At 38.4% G+C, this 21,664-nt stretch overlaps 1 protein-coding gene across 9 annotated transcripts in view; it reads left to right on the top strand.

Moving 5' to 3' along the window:
* The first annotated feature begins 347 nt into the window (after nt 1-347).
* Nucleotides 348-21,664, top strand: part of KCNMA1 (potassium calcium-activated channel subfamily M alpha 1) — a 507,083-nt gene continuing 485,766 nt past the window's right edge. For all 9 annotated transcript variants that reach the window (XM_080621173.1, XM_080621175.1, XM_080621176.1 and 6 more), the window contains exon 1: nt 348-1,190. In XM_080621173.1, the coding sequence (XP_080477299.1) occupies nt 882-1,190 (309 nt within the window). In that variant the 5' untranslated portion in view covers nt 348-881. The remainder of the gene's footprint in view (nt 1,191-21,664) is intronic.

The raw sequence follows: 21,664 nt of genomic DNA on the forward strand, positions 1-21,664 counted from the left end.
CAGCCCCTCTCCGCGGAGCTCTTCAGTACCCCTGGCAGGGCCGCGACTGCGGGGCCGTGGCGTCCCCCGGTGGCAGATAGGGAGGGGCGGGAACCGGCGGCAGCGGCGCCTCTGCGCGTGTGGGAGCAACAGCCTGAGCGACAGCCTGGGCCCTGGAGGGAGCTCCCGAAGGATGGGCGAGGAGGCGGCGGCAGCGGCAGCGCACGCACAGATGGGCCAGCGGAGCATGAATTAGGAGCCACAGGAGGCTGCTGCCGGCATCGAGGGGGGAAGAGGAGAGGAAGAGGCTGGACTTGGAAGAGGAGGAGGAGGAGGAGGAGGGTGCGCGGGGGGGACTGAGTATCGCTAATAACAAGTTAAAGACTAATAACAATAATAACAGATCACCTCCGGAAAGGTCCGCGGCGGAGGCTGAGAGATCCCCGCGGAGGCCGGCGGGGTTGCAGCGCTGGGTATCTTGGAGAGACGCTCCGAGGCATCCGTTTGTGGTGGTGGTGGATGATCTTTTTTAGGGGTGGGCGGGGTGGGGGCTGTGTATGCGGGAGAAGGAAGGGGTGGGAATCTGAGGAGGAGACTACCTTTTTATATTAATTTTTTAAAACATTTTTTTCGCCGTGCAAGGAGGACGCTCGGAATTCACCGGCCTGGCTGCTCCCGAGAGGGACCCGGGGGTTGTGCGGGCGCTTTTCTTCTTTTTTTGTTTGTTTGTTTGGTTTGGTTGTTTGTTTTGATTTGGGGCTTTTCATTTCTATTACAATTATTTTTCTTTCTGCGCTGAGCAGCGGCGGCAGCAGCAATATGGCTGGTGATGGGTTTTTTGGGGGGCGCTGGCGGCGGGAGGAGCTCTCGGAAGCCCCTGCGCGCCCGGCTCGCTGTTAGCTATGGCAAATGGCAGCGGCGGCGGCTCCTACCCGGGCGGCAGCGGCGGCGGCATTAGAATGAGTAACAATATCAACGCCAACAATCTCAACACAGACTCGTCCTCCTCCCCCGTCAATGTGCCCAAGATGGATGCGCTCATCATCCCGGTGACCATGGAGGTGCCCTGCGATAGCCGCGGACAGCGCATGTGGTGGGCTTTCCTCGCTTCATCCATGGTCACTTTCTTTGGGGGACTGTTTATCATCCTGCTTTGGAGGACCCTCAAGTACCTGTGGACTGTCTGCTGCCACTGCGGGGTCAAAACCAAGGTAACTCCCCCTTCGCTTCCCCTCCTGCTGCCGGTGATGGTTTGGTGCGGTGATGGTGGTGGGGTAGTTAAGCCCAGGCTGGTAAACCAGGACATCTGGGAGAGGTAGCACTAGAGGAGACACTGTGAGCTCCTGTTGGGTGGTGGTGTGCTGTCTGCTGTTGTGGTAGGATCGCCGTGGGCTGTTGGGAGCCGCAATGTGGGGAGCGTGGCTGGAGGAGTGAGGTGTTGGATGCAGCCTTGAGACTGCCTCCCTGTCTGTGTCCCCCCCGTCCCCCCCCCCCAGAGGGGACACACCCGTTTTCATCTGGTGGCATGAAAGTTATACCTAGTGTCGGCTTGCCCCCGCAGAGAGGCACATGCTGGCATGGTGGGACAGTGTGGTTCAGAGCTGATACACACCTCCAGGACTGTGTATGATGCAGGGTGGGAGTGTGTATTTGCTGATCTAAACTCTCAATTCTCTTGTGGAATGACAAACTTTGGCAAAATTGAGAAGGTAAACTTCTCCAGTAAATCTTTTTAAAGCTAGTTCAACTCCCTGAGAATCTTCGACACTTCTGTTTGATAAATTAAATGTACAGACCTAGAAATATTCAGTGCATTGGAAAGTAACACACTAGAGAATTCCTTTAACCTAAGTGCGAAATCTTTGAGTCAACCTCTTTGCCCCTTTGATTTTTGTATGTTGCCAGCTGGAAGAAAGTGTAGTATGTGGAGTAAGGTCAGCTCTTGGTTTGAAGGGTCACTTTTCAAACCAAAGCTAAGAACTTGCCCAGGTCCAGACTTCATTTTTGTTTAAGACAAATGGGATAGAAAGTGTTAAGACTGTATTTATGAAAGTGGATTTTGACAGACCCCAAAATAGACTAGCAGCTGGAGTTTCTCCCCTTCCCTTTTCACATTTTTTGGATTACAAATGGAATAATATCTGCTTCAGTTATTCCTGGCACACAGACACCCACAAAAACACACACACCTTTTAGTATATGGTTGCTAGGTTGCTGGCTTGCTTTGACATACAGTGAGCTGTCTTCCCCTTTCTGCTGTCCCCTCCCCCCTAAACACACTTGATACAGTGCATAACCCAGCTGTATGAAGGATCTAACACTTACGGGAAACCAGAAACAAAAGTTGAGAGTGTGAAAAGTTATGGTGCTTGTTTGTTCATGTATTTGGGTTCCACAAGGTAGGCGTCCAGTTCGGATTGCCTGAATGAATCTCCTCATTCCAGTCGGGAGTAGAACAGTTGCAGTGAACTTGGCCTATCTGTGGAAGAAGTGATTGATAGAGATAAGGAATAAATAAAAGCTTTTAACTCAAACTTAAGCTTCAGGAAACCTACCAGGCAGCATTACTTCTCTACAAGCACATTTTATTTTGTTCAAAACCAAGCCTGAACTTTTCTAGAGAGCTGTTAGGCAGGTATGGTGACAAAGCTCAAATTAATTTGTGATAATAAGCAGGCATGTCTTGTAAAATACCATTTCCTACAACAGTAAAAGGCGATTTTCAAGAATGGGTGGATAGTTAAGACTTACCTTCAGTTTCTTCTGTGTGTATTTAGCATTTTCCTCTCTACACAATGAGACAAACCTGCGAGGGATCTTGATGAAAAAAGAAAATCCCACAGGTTATCACCTCGTGCTTCTTTCCTTGAGAGAATGAAAAGTTAGAGACTTGCACACAGACTGCATATGCGTGCTGTCTTGGTGGCTGTTGTTGGTTTGATAGTCCATTATTGGAACATAGATAAAACAAATCATTCATTTCTTAACCAATACAGAAAGGTAGATCCAAATTGTTTTTAAAACCTCTTTGGCTAAGTATATCAGTCTGCTAAATAGTAGGTATCATTGAGGGGTTACAACATTTCTAGTCTGAATGATTTGACATACTGCAGCTATGTTGGATTGTAAGATTTGAGTTTATTTCATGTTTGAGACCTGAAGTAGCTGTGTCCATGAATATGATTCCCTGGGGCAGGAGGATAAAGGCCTCTGCAGGTAGGGGGAGGTATGCATCTCGTTTTAGATTGTATTTGTTCCACTTGTAAGGCGTTTCAAGGCCCTGGTGAAGAACTTTCAAGGGCTGATCCTGAGTTCCTTACATGCTAAAACAGGGAATTTTAGGGAATTCTGTGTGTGTAAGGAGTAACTAGTTACTGTAAAACACTTGTCTAGAATTTAGGGTGTAAAGGTTAACTGAAGTACAACTGAAAATGTCTTAAACTTTGCTCTTACCAAACACATGCTTTGAGCTGCATGGTAACTTGGGAAAGGTAGCCGAGGCTGCAGGTGGAAAATGTGCATGCATATATATGCTTTGATGACTATATTGGACCTCATAGCAAAAGCAATTTTACATGAAGTAGCTCCTCCTACTGTGGTACTGATGAAGTTTTCTGCATGTTAGGATCTTTCCTTCCTTGTGCTGCCTCTTCTTGCTGCTCCACAGGTTGCAGCAGTTGTGTTATCCAAGATTGTCTATTTAAATGTTTCCCCCCCCGCCTTTTCATTGAATTTAAGGTTTGAATTGGAAAACATGATATAAAAAATTTAACACTTATAAAATGTCTTTTTTTTTTTTTTTTTCTGTGGAGATAAGAAAGTCAAGATACTGTAAGTCAAGAATATGAAATCTTCTGGTAACAGAATTATAAACATTGCTCCTTAAAATTCCATATCCAATTTATGTCACTGTATATGAATAGAACATGAATTTGAATAATGTATCCAAAATGATTGCTGTAGTTTTAGGATTTTTATGCTTCATGCTTGCTTTGTGAGATGACATTTTAAAAATTCTGTCAAAAAGAAATATGTAAGTCTTGACCTGTGTTGTCAGTCTTTCATGTAACATAAGAGTCATTTCAATTGAAGCCCTTGTATTCCTTTATTTAATATGGTATACAATTTTAGATGCAAATCTTCCAAAATTAGCTACAATCATATTGCAGAGACTTAACAAATGCTGTTTTTCTCTTCAGTGTTTACGTCTACATATTTAGGAATCATTAAAGAACTTGTCTTCTCTTTGTTTTTTATTTGTCCCTTGACCAACTCATTTCTCTTGGTGTATGAAAAGTGGAATGTGAGGTTGAAATTCAGTATGCTGGACTCTGACACCATTAGTTGTTCTTGTTTCTGGAAATAACAGGAAAAATAGAACAAATATGCATGGGGAAGTACACACTACACATGGTGGTTAAATGTGGATTTTACAGTCTGCAATGCTTTTGATTATATGGATTTGCTGCTGCATTTTCTATGCTCCTAAAGGTAATTTTCTACAGATATTATCTGATACGTGTTTTAGCTTTGAACAAACTCTTAAACATAGAATGGTTTGGGTTTGAAGAGACATTAAAGATCATCTAATTCCAACCCCCTGCCGTGGGCAGCGACACCGTCCTATCAACCAGGTTGTTCAAAGCCCCACCCAACCTGGCCTTGAAGCAGCGAAATGAGAGAGCACAAGTTTGGGACACAGCTGGCTCCTGAAGCTGGCTGGTGCCGAATGAAGTAAAATTGGTATGAAGAATGTGATACTGGACAGTACATCACTTCTCCTTGGTTCTCAAACAGTAGTACCCCTGTGTACCTTATGCTTTCAAGGCTCTAGCAGGTAGAATGTATCTTTATCACTGTGCTCCTGTTGGAATGTTTTAAGTGTTTTGAACAGCTCCCCACAACTCATATATGTATAAAATGAAATTACATTATGATTATTGATAGCAGTTGACAGCATGAAATTACAAGCCATAATAGTCATCTTTCTTTGACGCTGGACTGCATATTTGGGAAGTTTAATAAATTATACACTGCTAGATTTGTTCAATGGAAACCAAGCAACATTCCTGTTTGTTTTTAATGGAATTCTTTTTTTTTAACTGGAACTACAGTATTTGCAGAAGCCTTCTTTCAAAAGTTAAGAATTTTCACTCGGATCTCAAAGGCCTGAGAAAATTTGTAAGTGGAAAAATTTAAATTTTCCCTAAAAGAAGGAGCATTTCTACCAAACTGGCTCTTACGTAACTAGGTTTGTTGGTTTCCTAGCAATACCTGTGTAAACATCCTCTCCAAATAAACCTAAAGAAACAAACTCAAAAGAAAGGCACTGCTTATTGAAAAAAATCCATAAGAGTACATTGGAAGGCATGTGTGGACACATAACACAGGAGACCCTTTCATTTAAATGTGTTACATGGCAACCTCACCTTGACTCTCTAGAAGATGTACCGAGCAGAAGCATACGAACAACTGGAAGGCTCAAGGGATTAGCAGTGGACTGCAATGCATTTTGCTTGTTAGTCACATGTGCAGCCTGGCTCAAGGCACTGAATCGTTCCTGTCTCATGGCTATCAGGTGGTCTGTGCATAATTACTCTGTGAGCTTCCCACTGGACAGGTTGCCAGTTGAGCCATGGACATGGTGGAGAGGTCAAGGACTGAAAGAAAAGGTACTCATAGCTCTTTGCGGGTGGTGCTTCTACAAGCAGAAAAAGGCACTGATATGGAGAAGTGTGTGCTGCTCTTTTCCGTGCTGTGAGAAGGAAGACACTTTCTGCTCTCTGGAGCTCATAATGGATTTCACATTTTATAAACACATGATAAAATTGGTTATGCATGCAGAAAAGAAAATATATGGACAAGTATTTAAACTGTAAACCAAAATGTTATTTTCATACAGTATCATACGTGCTGTCAAGGCTTTGCAACAGATACATTTAAGGAGAAAATCTGCACTCAGAAAGAATTTGCAACTCTCACACATTTGCAAATCTGTAAATGCTGGTTGGAAACCATTAGATTTCACAATATTTCCCAGTTTAACTCAATAGAAGAACTGCCTGTAATAGGGAACACAAAGCTTTTAAATAACAATGATAGATGTACTCAGTTTTGATATGGTGGGATTTCTGAATGCAGTTTACACCCCCAGAGATTTGGAACACTGAAAATTTAGAGCATGCTAGTCCTAAATATAATCTCTTCAGGGACAGGATCTCATGATTATAATTAAAAAAGCTATGATGGTCCATTTCTAGTCAGTGATGGTCCTGTACTACTGCAAGAAAGTAGATTGCGAATCTTAGTCACTGAGCATTCTTCCTGGGCAGATTCTAAAAAGGAGCAGTAATCTCTAGTCAGCAGGCAAATTACAGAGGAATGGTCAGTGTTTGTTCATGGTTGACCCTACTATTCTGTGGATTCCAACTCAGAATTACAAAAGTTTATGTGAATTTCAGGGTTGCCTGGTAATAATTGCTTGAAAAGATGAGGCTGTAGTTCAGCAGCAGTAAGGCATTCTGTAGTGTGAAATTGTAGGGCACCAGTTCCAGAGAACCTGGTGAGATGTAAACATAACTCCAGGTGAAATTAGGGGATGGGGTATCCTTTCGGTTCTATTAAACATACCTAGTCACATTGCATAAAATTACGTATTTTACATGTACGAAAATTTGTGAATTATCCAAAGTCTGAGAAGGACACAGTGAATACACCTTGTAAAGGTTTTCTAACGGCAAGATTGCTGAAACGTTATGTGTGGGTGTTAATGGTTAAGAAATATTCGTTTTCCTCACATATAATTTCAGTGACAAAAGGAAAGGGACTACATTTTAAAAAGCTATCATAAAATGTGTGTTTCTTGTAATGAGTTCAAAAGGTAATGGTGGAAGGCTTAGAAGCATGGAATCACAGAATATCTCAAGTTGGGAGGGACCCATAAGAATCAACGAGTTCATCTACCTGCTCCTAGCAGGAGCCTGACTCTTCCCCTCAGCCTACGAACTGAATGCAAAACTCTGTTGGATCACAAGGCTAGACTGGCATTTATGCCAACTTTACATAGGGCTAAATACATGAATTCCATATTAGACCTCATGTTTTGTAAGTGTGAGCACTTTCTCTAAGGCAATTAGGTCACCTTAGATGGCAGTGGAAGGTGGAAATGCAGCAGAAGTTTGTTAGCACTTCTACCAGTAATACAGCTGGATGAATAAATGAGAAAGAAAGATCTTACATGCCTCTCAAAGATGCATTGGTCAGAAAGGGCCCAATTTGAATCCTGATGGTATTTATAGCCTGAGAATTCATTGGGTTTGCATCTTTCAGAGGAACACTTTATTCCCATATATAGTATGCATGGTTCTGTTTAAATGAATGTGCTGCCACTGAAATGTGTTGAGTTCAGTTTGCTTTGAGATGATATATTGCATGTATTTGTCTGTTTGAGAGTTACAGAAATGGAGAGCGTTATCCAGAGCCTGTTGAAATAGAGGGAGGCAGGTTTTGGACTCAGGCCTAGATGTTCAGAGTGTTCTAGATGAATCAGATATTTTTTAAAAAATGATTCTTATGTTAACATTTTGAGCTTTTAAAAGCTTTTTTTCTTTTATTGTATTGACTTGGCTTCTGGCCATTATGTCTGGGATTTCAACATTATAAGCATAATATTTAAAAACCACACAAGGTGTGTTTCCATTCCAGTCAAGACTTACACCTTCTGCCAGGCGCCCCTTGGAAATCAAAATCTTAGTGCTTGAACTGCTGATAATAAATACCTTATCATGGCATCTCTCCTGCAAGCTGATGTGTAGTGGTAAATATGGCTCTTTTTTCAGAACTGCAGTAAGTGCACATTTAGTGGAACTGCAAAGGTCCCTTGCTCCACGGATCACCTGCAGGACAGAGGCACATATGCAGCTGTAGCCCTAAGTCCTGGAAATCCTTTTGCATGTCTTTAGCTTCACTACCTAATTTAGATATTGGAACAGCTATCACCTAATGGAGAAAAAACCCCAAATCTCATCACCAGACCGGAAAAGTATCGGAAAGTACTGTAACATCATCAACAATTGTAGCATAATGCAACAGGGCCAGAATTTGAGTGGCTTGTCACTACAACTGTTAGACACTGGTAATACTGTGTTGCATTTTTTTTGTGCTTTATATACCTACATTTATAATACAGTTTTGTTCCCTTTTGTCCAAGCAAATGTCGAGTAAATATTTGGCATTTTCTTTCTTGTTACATTTGATTCATTTTTTATTATATCTTTTACATTTTTATGTGATGGTTTAGCTCTTATTTGTTAGACTAAAAAGGTGACACACTTTAAATTTGCTGTTATTAATGAGATTAGCACTACTGGTGTTGGATTAATTTTCTATTTTAAGTATAGGGGAAACTTTTTTTCTCCTTATTATTCCAGATAATGTCTTTTTAAAAAAAACTGTTTGCAAATAGTGACTTTAATATTGCAAAAATAAAGTGAAATATATTAGAGTGTTTCTTTGTTTAAGGATCTTACAATTTTTTCTAGTAAAAAATTTTCTAGTCTCTGTTAAACTCACTTTAGTTGTGATTATGCATGGGTATTCTCCTGGGCAGAAATTACTTGAAAGAGGTTACTAGCTTCTTCAACCTATAATGGTCATAGCTGGTGTGTAGCACTTCACATGCTTTCAGATATAGTGAATCCTCTTGCTACAAGTGATTTGACATTACTTTTTCGAAAGTGAGTTTGCTGATCAACAGGTACATGTTGTGTGATGTTTTTACAGTTTCTAGGTTATCATACTGTAAATATTGTTTCATAAGAAAGCTGATAAACCCTGCTTGGGTCTTAAGAACTGAAGGAAAATCCCCTCCTTTTTCCTTTTCCTTTTAGTTACAAGAACAGCCTAGTTAGGAGAAAATATCTCAGGGTCTGTCCCCTGAGGGATTTTTTTAAATGCTTTGATTATATATATAAATTTCTTATAAATTGATTTTGTTATGTGGGAAGGTTTTCCAACTTTACATGTTAGTTTTCTTCATTCCCGATACATTTATATCCAAAGGCTGCTAATTTCTTTAGCATCAGAAACAGTGGACTGCTGTTTTTATGTTTGCATCATTTTCATACCACTTAAGGCTCTCAGCTATAATGAATACTCATTTCCTTGCGTCCTTTACGGTAATGTTATTTTTCTGCTGTCTGCAGGATAAGTTTATAATCACCATTTGTTAATGTTGTGCTTTTTCTAGAGAGACATGGATTACATGCTTAAGGAATGATGTCTTCTTTTGAGAGAGGGTCTGGTTTTTGGTTTAAACACATACAAAATTTTAGCTCACTAAATGCTGGTTTTCCTCCTCTGACCCTGTCGGACATGTGCAAGTTACAGTGTTGGCTTTTCATGAATCAGAAGAGGAGACTTCGTATTATAGATCTGTTGTTCCTAAAAGAAAACAATACTAAAAACTTCACAGATTTGATATTTGCAAAAATAATTCTAGTTGCTTTGCTGGAATGTGTCCCATGTTTATAATAAAGTTTTAATTTACTAAAAGTGGAAAATGCTGTCCAAAGTCTGGAGCTTTGACTCTGCCTGTAAGATTTAAGTGATAATATTTTAATGTCAACTTAAATGTTATGTACTATAGGAAAACCTTGGTATTCAGTTGCCAACTGAATGATGTGATTCCAGGAATGGAAGAAAAAACATTAGATTTTTTTTTTTTTTATTATTTCCAATTGATGGCATTATGTTTTTATGAAGTTATGCATAATATTTAAAGAAAACGCACATAGTTGTTTAGGTTAATGAAGAGTGAACATAGCTAAAATCCAGGAACCTATTACTCTTTTTTTAATGTTGACCTTACACATCATATTCTGGACTTGAGTAGGGTTTACCTAATCCCCTGGCTTCTCTTCTCTGTGTATATAAACATAGGAGAAGGTACTTCAGTGTTTGGAAAATTACATACCATTTTAAATGTCTTTAGGCAGCAGTGTCTCTTGCAGCTAATACTCTAATTTTCCTTTACCTAAAAGGTGGACACCCCCCCTCTCCAATTGAAGTATGTATTTCAAGCTGATTACTCTTAGAAATAACTGTAATAAAAAATAAATTCTTCATGCTCGCATACTGAAATTGTGGGGTAATCAGAATATGTTACAATTTTTATGGCTACAGTTGCTCTAACAAAACTTTTGTTTTCATTGACTGTCCATGCGATTATTTGTCTTTATGTTCTTTAAAGTGAGAAATGCTAATGGCTTATAGTTAAATCTTAATCTTGCTTCTATACCAGCTGTGTACAAAAGTAAAATGTATTCTTACAATTGATTACAGAAACTATATTTATAAACTTTCCTGCCTTATTAAAGAGTGGTTGAATGGGAGAACAGATATTCATAATCTGTAGAGGGTCAACCTCTAGGGTAAAATGTTAACTTAGTTTTTAACTAACAGTGTAAACCCAGAATTTCATCGGCTTGTCTGTTTGCTTTTTATACATGAAAAAATTGAATTTTCGGTTTTGAAACAGCCAGCATTTCTGCCTGCAATGGCTTAAGGCTACTGCAGAAAAGACTTGACAGACTTACGTCGGTCACAGCAAGAGAGTAAACCTGCTGCATTACTAATTGTTAAAATCCTTCACTAATGATCAGCCAGGGTATGGCTGAGTCTCTTAAGGAGGTGGGTCACATCACACAGTGAGTTGACTTAGGGCGTGTGGGTGGGTGTGTTGGAGGGGGATGGGGTATAGAGCGCAAAGGTCCAGGTTGTCATTCAGTACTTACCTAGCTGCACCTGTGTGCAGGGGAATACAAATTTTTTTTAGAACATACCTGACTGCATGATTATGTCTGTGACGATCTGAGCCACATTATGCAGTGTTTATATCTACTTTATGACTTGGTATGAAGTGAAGGTGATGTAAACCATACCTGATCTGACCAAATGCCTGTTAAAGCTAGTTTACATTACTTAACCACTTTTTAAAAATCAAGTTTTATCTATCAGAGCGAGTTAAGTGTTTTGGGGCAGCAGTAATTTTATTTAGTCTTCAAAGGCTGGACATCACCCTGAGGTGATGGTTTGACAGTACTAATAAATCCAAACTTTGAAGTCTGAGAGGAGACTTACTGTGAGGTTATCTGAGCTGTGTTGAGACAGCCTGTGACTGACAGGTGCTAGTATCTTTGGATCATAAACTATTAGAAGTGTTTTTAGGCATTCTTACTGAGCAGAAAAGACTTCAGAGGTAAAGGTTGAATACTGAAAAGTTTTTAAAATAAGGGTGTTTTGTTATGTCATTTGGTGAATATGGCTTTATTCACTTCATCATTTTAGCTGGATGATGAATACACTGTTTAAAGTAAGCTCTAGCTTTTCCGGTGTGTTTAAGTGGATTCCCTTCAGGTGTAACTATGCAGGAAGAGGAGCTCCAGGAGCACACCTGATCTACTCCACCAGTTAATGGGCATACAGTCATCACAGCTGGGCTAGATTAGTCTTGAGGGTATAAATACTGAAGTACAGAACATTTGGAGCCCTTATGTTGTATCTCACTCCTTGTAAATGTGAAGTTAGCTATGTTCTTAGGGAAGAATCTTGGATGAGTTTTTTGGTAAGCTTCTGGCTTTTTTGTTTGTTTGTTTTAGAAACCATTGTACAATGTATGTATAGCTTCCTGTAATTGCCCTTTCAGAGAGCTCGCTCTTTTATAATGCTGTAGCTCTGACTTCAGTGTTAAGCTTGTGCTTGCAGGCTTTCTGTTTGTGCCCTTGGCAGGCTGCCTTGGGTGGGCTGGCTGGCTTGGCCTGGCTAGCTGGCTTGGCTGACTGGGTGCTGAGGATGGACGTTGACCCAGCAGGCTGGCAAAGATGATGGTAGGGTTGTAACTGTGAATTACATCTTATTGCCTTAAAATGTCACAGGTGTGGGGCTGTGATAGAAGTATTGATTAATTTCAGTGTAGCCAATCCAAAATGACCTTTTTTTTTTTTAAATGATTTTCTGAGAATCTTGGCAAGTGTCTGAATGTTTATATGGATAAAGGTATTACTTGTCTCAGCTGAAAGGAAGGAAAATGGGTTTTGAATAGGTTGTTTAAAGAAGTTGTTTCCTCTGTGATTTGGCCTGACACAACAGGTGCCCAGGTTGTTTTCAGGGTGCTTTTCCTATCACAGAGAGCTTGAGCTCTGGAGCTTTTTATTTTCACAGTATTTATTAGAAGTGAGGAGAAAAGTAATGATAACTTCAATTAAAGGTAAAAGTTCTAGAAAAACTTCTGGCAATAAAATAAAATTCTAAGGATTTTGTCTTGGACTGTTATATTCTCTTAGCGTGATCAAAAATGTTTTTGATCAGGAAGTAGAGGAACCATTTTAAGTGGGAGCTTTTTTTCATAACTATGTTTCTCAGATTGAATTGTCTTTTCCTTGGGAAAAAGTTTTCATTCTGGAAGTGGGTTGTTTTTAACAGTGCATGTAAGATTGTAGCTTCTGCTGCTTTGTAAAATACTCTTTGGATTCTAAGTGGTATGCAAATGTAGGTTACTGTGTAACTCCAGTAGCAAAAACATAAAACCTTTGACTTTTAAAATTGAAGCGTCTAACAGTTACAGGCAAATGAGCATGTGCTGTGAGAGCTGAAGGAAATGATGGTTCACTTAATCTCAGAACAAATTATGTCTTAATACCATAGCAGTGTTTTGCCTGTTAATATCAGTGAAAGTAGAGTGTTCTTCTGTAATTAAACTGATGTTGGTTCGTGGAATTTTTTTTAACATGGTCAACTTAATTAGACTTAATTTAAAAAAATAACCTGCAAACCTGAGGTATTAGGTCATACTTTTCGTAAAGAAAAAAGATTTTAAATTAAAATACTGGTTTAAATCAGTTCAGAATGTGTAGAAGATGCTGCATTGATGTATTTTTTAAAAATAATTAGATTCTTTAGAACTTAATTATAGGTTGCTTCTGTTTGTCTTCTGGCCTCAGGTTTCTGATTAGGATACGTAGTCTTGAGCTGACACTCTTTAACGGTTTCACCAGACTTCTAAAGGTGAAAACCTGAGATTCTCGTGTATGGGAGTGACATCTGGAGCTAAAACTTTGAGAATGCTTTAATATCAAGAGAAATGCTGTGTATCTGATATGGAAACAGGCTTTAGAGAGGTGGCAGCACTCATTGTGAACCTGTTCTTTGTTTCATGTTGGTATGTTTAAAGTAAAATTCATTCCTGTACTGTGTCAATGCTTCTGCACCATTTAAGTTCTATTTTGAGGGATGAAAGGCTTGTGGGTTTTGTAGCGTTTTCTGCAAGTAGGAGAATTCATTACTGTGAATATAGTTCTGCTATATACAGGGAGCATTTTGTATTCAAAATTGGACTTAGCAACTTAAAAGGTCTATCTGCACTATTTTTATTATCGTTGTATTCAGAGGCCAGTCAGTTTTGCAGGCTTAGTTATGCCAGATCCTATTACCAGCTTTGACAAAGGAGTGATTCTCTGCCTCATGCGTCTTATGATCTGAAAGCAGATAATAAGGAAGCCAGGAGAGGGGAAGGGTTGTGAAAGAACTGGTTTGCCCCAGTCCATATAAAGCAACCTAGTGATCAAGATAAGCAGGCGATTTAATTAATGTATATCCACTCACTCCATTTTTTAAATTTATGAGGGGAACATGGTTTGTGAGTCCATTAAAGCAGTTACTATTTTTAAAGAACTACAGGTGGTTAAAACTTGTTGTGCCACAGTAAGTTCTCTCCTTAAAGATTTATTTCTTACATAAGCAGAAAATAAAAGGCACAACAACAGCAAAGATTTTAATTTTGGATGAAATGAAATATTAGCTGTAGTGTGTTGAGGAATTTGTAAGAGTAGAAAAATAAAGTGGTAGAAGGAATGAAGACTGATGACAAGGTCATCTTTCTGGTTCAATAAGCAGTGTATGGGATTCACTTCATGTGCTTGCTCCACTGCCATTTAAAAAACCTCATCAGTTTGAATACACATATCCACACTGGATTTAAAGAATAATGTTACTTTTATAATCTAGGAAAGTTACCAGTTAAATATATGCTTGTTGATTGTACTATTTTTAGCTTCTTTGAACAACACGTGTTTGCTCTAGATACTTATTTGTGAATGCTGTGTTTGTTCTTAAAAGGAAAATCTGTGTCTAGATTCTTTTTCTGTATCCAAGAAAGGAAAGAATTGGGGTTCTTGTCAGGACTCTACTACTTTGAAATCCTAGGAGATCAGGGTATATTAATTAAATCTAACATGGATCCATCTGGTAGTGCTAGCAGTGCCATGGGAGAACAGGTGAAAGAACCTGAGCCAGAATAAACATATAGCGCATTATATGGCATGTGGTGTATTTTGTAACACCTCAGAAGACTAATCCTGGAGTTAGGCTATTTACTATTTGTGTAATGTTGTTTTTTTAAGTCAGAGGGTTAATGTGATAGTTTGAAATGCTTTTTTCTGGTGCACTGCTAAAAAGCTAATTTTTTTTTTTTTTTAATATTAACAAGACAAATGTGTTTAATCCATCCTTTAAACAACACAAAAGTCCCTGTGTGGGTTTATTTGAGAGTAAATGGGTTGGCACTGTGTGAAACAAAATGAAAACAAGTCACTATTTCAGAAAAATAGTATACCTATTTAAAATTTGGAAAGCTATTATCTAAACTGAAACTTGTGAAAGGTATGCTGCCAAGTCTGTTTTTGCCCCCAAATTATGTTTGTGTAAGAAGAATATAAGATTTCTATGCAGACTTTTTTGTTGCCAGAATTGCCTCCTTCTTTAAGTTTTCTGCAATACTTGCAATGTAGTCATTGCATCACTGGGAATAGGAACGTAAAAATTGACTGTAAAAATTGAATTGTATTACCTGATTTGGGAGGCATGCAGAAAATAAACAATATAAATGCTGGGAAGAAGTGAATTAGATTAGAAAAGAAATGGCAATGAAGAGATTGAAAGATGGTGTCTGTGTGCAGTGCCGGGTTTATAGTTTGGCAGGGCCCCTTAGCACACATTCCGTTTTTATTATGGTACCAGTTAGACATGATTTCTGTGTCATTGTCTATGTTACAGAGCATTTGTCTGATAGAAGACTTCTAAAGCACGATTTCTGGGGAAATATAGTTCATGAGGGCAGGGCAGATGCCTGGACCTTTTGGCATGACTTTAAAATAAGTGGAGAAAGTAGGCCATAGAGCTTTTTGTGAATTTAGGAGCTTAGTAGTTAGATCTTTATCCAGCTTAAAAAAAAAAAAAAAAAATCAATCTCATTATCTGCCTTGAAGTCAAATTCCGTTGTCATCTCTCAGTTTTTTCATCATCCTCTGTGCTTTTACTTGTAGTTTAAAAAAAGGCCAACAAATCAAACAAACCATGACTAGAATACTTTATCTAAAAGTTGGAAGGAGCTAGTCTCATGTCTCACTTGAATCTCCACCTCTCAAGTGAAAGATTCTAGGTGATTTGTACAATTGCATAAATGTTGGTTGAGGACTGAATTCCGTTTTTAATAAATAATTTTCAGGAAAATGTAGTTCTGCCAAAATTGGAATGCTAACAAAACTGTCAGTGTAACTGGGTTTTATTTACTGGGGGAAGGGATAACATGATTCTGAAACTCCCTTTATTTTTCTTTTTTGACAGGAAATCAAATACTTGAATTTAGTCTCATATTTTATTTCATATTGTAAAGTCAAAACCAAAGCTGGTTAATAGCTTGACTCATATTCTTTCAGGAATATTATTTTAACAAGTCTTTATAGTTTTTGGGAGTTCTCCATATTAGAACTTAATTTGTTGTTCTTAAATTTCTGTGCAGTGCATCAATTCTCAGCTCTGCCCAGCCGTATTCTCTGAATGCTTCTGCTCCTAGGGTATGGCTATATAAATATGAATGTGTAAAGTACATGTTTTTGTACATACAAATGTGACTAAATCTTTTATGAACAATTACATGAAAGTTAGATGTTTTTACAATGCGCTGTTCTTTTAGACTACATGTGTTATGCTCATTTTAATGACATAATAGGTGTTGGAAAGCATGCAAGAACAGGCAATTAAATATGTTTCTGTTTGGTAGGAATAGGATAAATTCTACAAACCACCTCGAGTCAATTGATTAGATGACAATAAGGAAGGATTTAGCACCTCAAAGACTATAAATGCTGCGGGCAGCCATTTAATATGTTGCATTGGCTTTTAAGAATTCTTCTGTTTTGAAATAATTGTAGATTTGTTAAGAATTTTATGTGCTTTACTTGTGTAATTGTAGATCTGTTCAGAATTTTATGTGGCTTACTTGTTGAAATAGCTATTATAGCAGAGATGCAAAAGTGCATTCCAACAGGCGTACTTATTGAATGATGAGCCCCTGGGAAGTTTAGCAGAGATTTTCGAGACTGGAATGAAAGAAAGTGGTAAGATGAGAGCAATATGCATCACAGAAGTAGCTGGTCTGTAAGGAGACAGTGAAAATAAAATGTTGAATATTACACCGGGGTGGGCTTTTTTTTTCTCCTCCCCTCCACCCCCTCTTTTTTTTCCCTCCCCAACTGCTTGGTGCATTCATGCTTTTCTAGGCCACTCATACACTTGCCTTCAGTGCGTTGTTTTTGGACTTAAATGGAAGAAAACAGCATTAAACAAACTGAAGTCTATTCTGTCAACACAGAATGAGGTATACATGGCAGTAAATTACATGAGACTATCCTTGTGTGTTTGGAAATTACTATTTTTTAATTTTTTTTTTCCCCAGAGGTGAACGTTAGAACGTAGAAGCCTGTTGCTATATCAAGTGTAATTCACAGTTCCTGGTTAGTGGCAGAATCTTGTCAAGACTGAGTGCCAGAAGTCAGAGAAGGTTTGATGCTGTTTCTGTATGCTTACATGAGAGATAAATTGATGATATCCCAGGCTATTCTACTTTGCAAAGAGAGGACTTAAGTAGTTATTTGCAATATCTATGGCAGGGTAATGGTTAATGTTACTCAAAACTTTGCTACTCCGTGGTGTTGGTCAGTTGATTTGGAAAATGCATGGTACATTAAGTTGCGCTATAATGTAGCAGTCTTACTTAAATGGTAGGTGCCTTCAGTTTTTTTGTCCACAATAAAAGGAAAATATCTCACTTTCTTCCTTTGTTGCCTTCTTTATAAGCCTCATGAATACTTCACAGAGGTGAGTCTGAGCTACACCAGAAATGGATTTAGGCCAAGAAGGAGGCTTCCAGGTTGGATCTGGTTGATCAGTGTAGCAGAAATTGGCAGTGCCCTGTGGTTTAAAGGAACTCTGAAGTCTTTGACTTCTAAGAGTGCTGAGATGCCTGCAGTCTGACTTCAGCTGGAGCTGTGAGTGCTCACTTTTAGTGAGAAATTACATCTTACCTGTTTTTTAATTTATCCAGATGACTTTCTGATTACCTTTGGGCTGTACAATGTGATCTTTTAATCCTGTTTGAAAGAAACTCTGTTAGTATAGAACTTAAGAAGTAAACATTCATTGTATAGGTACTTAAAATATAGCTCAGGGACCAGATAATGGTTAAACCCAGAAGTTTTCTATATTAACCTTTTCTGGTAAAAAATCGAGGCTAACCAAGTTCATATAATAAATTTTACACACTGATAGTAACAGCAGAGATTAAAAAAAGCTAATGCTTTCTCTCTCAATGCGAGTTACTGGTAGAAATTGATTTTAAAAGTTATCAACTAATAGATTTTGATAATTTCAAATAAAACAGTAATATAATTTCTTAACTTTTCCATATGGTTGCATGGAAGAAAAAGTAGTTCACTATTTTAACACAACCCACTAATGATACTACTTAAAGAGGAACTGTGTAAGTCCTTCTTGGAAACGGCTGTTTCCATCATTCCAGAGTGAAATTTAATGAAATACCCACATAGTCATGTGCTGGTGAAAAACTCAACTTTTGATAGCATTACCTGGAATGACTTATTCTTGGGCACTTACTGGGATTTTAGTCCTCAGTGCCTAGTGTGTGTGGCATTTATACAAACATAACTGGCAAATTTACAGCCAAAACCATTCAGAGGGTTTTATTAGTGCAGATCTAGTATTTCTTTTTAGTTTGCTTTTATCCTTCATCTAAATTACAGTACTGTGGACATGGTATAAAAAGCTGTGATGTATTGTGTTCACCACTTCCTAGTATTTTTATTTTTCTGTTGCAGTGGCTAAACACTTCTTTCTTCGAGTAATTTTCTAATGACATACTTATTTCATCATAGACTTAAAATCCCCACTATTTGTGCAGCCAAATATCAATTTGGTTACCCACCTTTTTCCTCTCTTCACCCTCTGCTCTCTTCCTTTTGCAAAAAACTGCCATTCTGTGGCTTTGTACAAATACCTTCTTCTAGTATGTTCTTTTTGGATTATATTGAATGATTATCACACCAAGCTGTGCATTCTCGAAGTAATATATTCACCCTGGGGACATTCAGGGCCAAGTTGGATGTGGTTCTGAGCAACCTGGTCAAGTGGAAGGAACCCCCCTTCCTGTGGCAGGGGAGTTGGACTAGATGACCTTTGAGGGTCCCTTCCAAACCAAGCTATTCTGTGATTCTATAATATGCTGCTTAGTGCCAGCACATGCTTGTGTACAAGTCCCTCTGGTATTCTTCTGATGGTGTTGGTACCCTATGGGTAAATGATAAGTTCCAGGTAATGTATGCAGTGTATAGGAATTGGAATAAAGGGACATCTGCCTGCAGGACATAAGGGTTTGGCTATGGAGATCTGTTTAGCCTTGGGTGCATCCTCGTTGGCAGCCTGTGTTAGCTTGTCTAGAGAGTTGTAGGGTTTCTAATTTTTTTTAATTTCTTCAATCATTACTTACTAATCTGACAGTTTGGTATGAAGTCTTATTATAATGGTGACTTAAGTCTCGTTACTATAATAATAACTTCCCCAACAGTTCTTAAGTGGAAGTTCATCTTTGTGCAGGCTTCAGTAGAGGAGTCTTGCAGAGACCCTCTATGTTGTGCTGACTGTCTGAGGGTCTTTCTTGGGAATTGGAGGTGGTAAATAGAGGTATCTTTCTTGTTCCTGAGGAGAAATAACTTTCTCTAGGTTTGGAAGTGCTATGTTGTTCACCTTTTTTTTTTTTTTTTTACTGCATCTAGCAAGTATTCTTACTCAAATCAAATTCGACTTGTACTGATTAGGACTGAAACACTTGTTCTGTGATGTTCTAATGACTTTCAGTTCATATTGAAGACACTGTCAGTTGAGGTTCTTAAATCAGTATGAAATTCTTAACTATGTAATTTATTACTGTTAGGGATACAAATAGGTCAGTGCCAAAGCTTGAAATCCAAATATAGGGTTTTAGAATCCAGTCCAAGTATTCAGTGTAAGTTCAGCAAATCCTTGGCCAGAAATGGAAGCTTTCCAGCACTCAGGTCCAAAGCCATTCATTGTCTTTGGTGACATTCCAGCATTTGAAAATATTAGATGTTTAGATTGAAGTATTGAAAGTCCTCTGATAACAGTTCTAAGCAGGTTAATGAGTCTAAAGCCCCAAGAATGGCAGGGATTTTGTGATCTTCTGAGTGGACTGTTTCCAGAGATGAAATCTTCTCTTCATTTTAAAGAGAATCTTGGGCAAATAGGAATTTTCTACAGAGATGAATAATGAAAGAAGGAAAAAAAATCAAAAAAACCAACCTCCAAACAAAACCAAAACCAAGCCACAAACAGTAGTCCTAAATATGCCTTACAGGAACTGGCATTCTGTAGTACCAGAAATACTGTAACTCAGTATTATATTTTTAGCTACATACAGATCCTGGAGGGTAATGGAGATGTAGATGATGCTGGAATAGTTGTTTGTTTGGGGGGTGTGTGTGTGTGTGTGTGTTTTGTTTATTGATTTATTTTATTTTGTGGTGGTGTGGTTTTTTTTTTTTTATCTCCAACTTTTTTTTTAACCTATTTTCCTTTAACAAACAGTCTTAGTGAAATAACAGCATGGGTCCCATAAGCTTAGGAGAGATGTCTCAAATTTTGAGTAGCTATATTTTTATTCCTTTTTCAGTTTGAGGGAGTCCCTGCTAAATAATGTCAAACAGAACATGTTTAATTAGTTCTAGGATCACTGTAAAATACAGATCTAAACCACCCACATGTAATGCAACAGCAGTTGCCAAAATTTCAGTGTGTTACATAGGAATAAGGAGTTAGAGCTGGGCAACAATAGACTTGCTGTCTATTTTGTATAAGAGTGTGAAAAACATCAGTCATCAGTTAAGTGGAGCCTAATGGCTGTCTAAGAACACATGAAGACCTACAGGAAAGAAAGAAGAGTAAGGGATATTATAGTTAACACAAATTTGGCTTCAGGTATTCTAAGGTGTTTACCCAAAATGAAATTTGTCAAGAAGCTCAAAATTAAAATAATCTCATACATAAATGCACACACATAATTATTTAAAGTTGTAAATGAAACCTAGAAAGTAAGCCATTTCTGTATTTTGATGAGAAGTTGAGTTTTGGATAGTAAACTGAAAAGAAATGTCAGATCATGTAAGGGCCTACAAAACATTCTTTGCTTCTCCACCCTGTATCTATTTCTCACCCTCTTTGTATCCTATAAACTCTGCCCCTTCAGCTTCTCTGGAGGCTTCCTTTGTCTATATTACACAAGTAAGATCACATTTCTTTACTCTTCCTGTGTCTGCTCTTTTGAATGTGTGTATTGTGCAATGCACAAGAGGAGCAAGAATAACAAAAACACGCTTACAGAAAACTGAGATCCAGGGGTTATGCTTTAGCAGCAGGGTATGAAAATCATCCAGGCAAATGTGCTCCTATCCAACACCCCAGAAAATGGTGGAATACAGCAGTTGTGTAGGGGGGTGGAGAATGCTGTAGCTTTGAAAGGGGAAAGCAAAATACTGCATGGGACAAGGAATGGCCTGAAAATATTCTTCAGGATTCAATAAATGCAAAAATATCAGGAATATTAGTCACAGGTCTGACTGATAGAAAGATAAACTGGAATATACAGAGAAATTCAGCAGCTTTTTTTCTTCCTGTGAGAATGACATCAAAACTTTATTAGAAAAGGAGTGAAGAATAGCTATGAACCTTCATGGGGTGGAGTGTTTTCATTAAAGGAGTTTGTCCTAAAGGAAGAGGAGTGAAGAGGGGAAAAAACCTAGCAGGTACCACATCATTCAGGATGATTAATTGAATTAAAGAGGGTGGGAGACTTGGATAGACTGTAGGGAGCTTGTTGGTAGAAAAGAAGAGCTCTTTTTAAATTTGCTTGGTCAGTGTCCAGTGCCTTGTTTTTATCCAGTGTAAATAGGAAAAGATTGTGGTATGTCACTATTGGTCTTGGTTTATCATCCAAACACTTCTTTCTCTGACTTGAGTGGTAATTTTGCATTCTATCCAAAGCTGAAATACTTCTCTCTGGTGTTAGAAAAACAATTCCTTAAATAGATTGCCATTTATGTTTCTTTAGAGCATTTGAAGGCTAGCAGACTGCTGTGAAAGTTCCTCTTTTTAAGACGGGCCTGGAATACTAAAGGAAACAAGTATTATATGTAGTAAAATGAGGGTAATTCAAGACCATTGGAGGAACCAGTTTACTTCATAAAAATGAAAGCTGAAATAATGT

This window comes from Psittacula echo (assembly GCF_963264785.1).
Source record: "Psittacula echo genome assembly, chromosome: 6".
NCBI lineage: Eukaryota > Metazoa > Chordata > Aves > Psittaciformes > Psittacidae > Psittacula > Psittacula echo.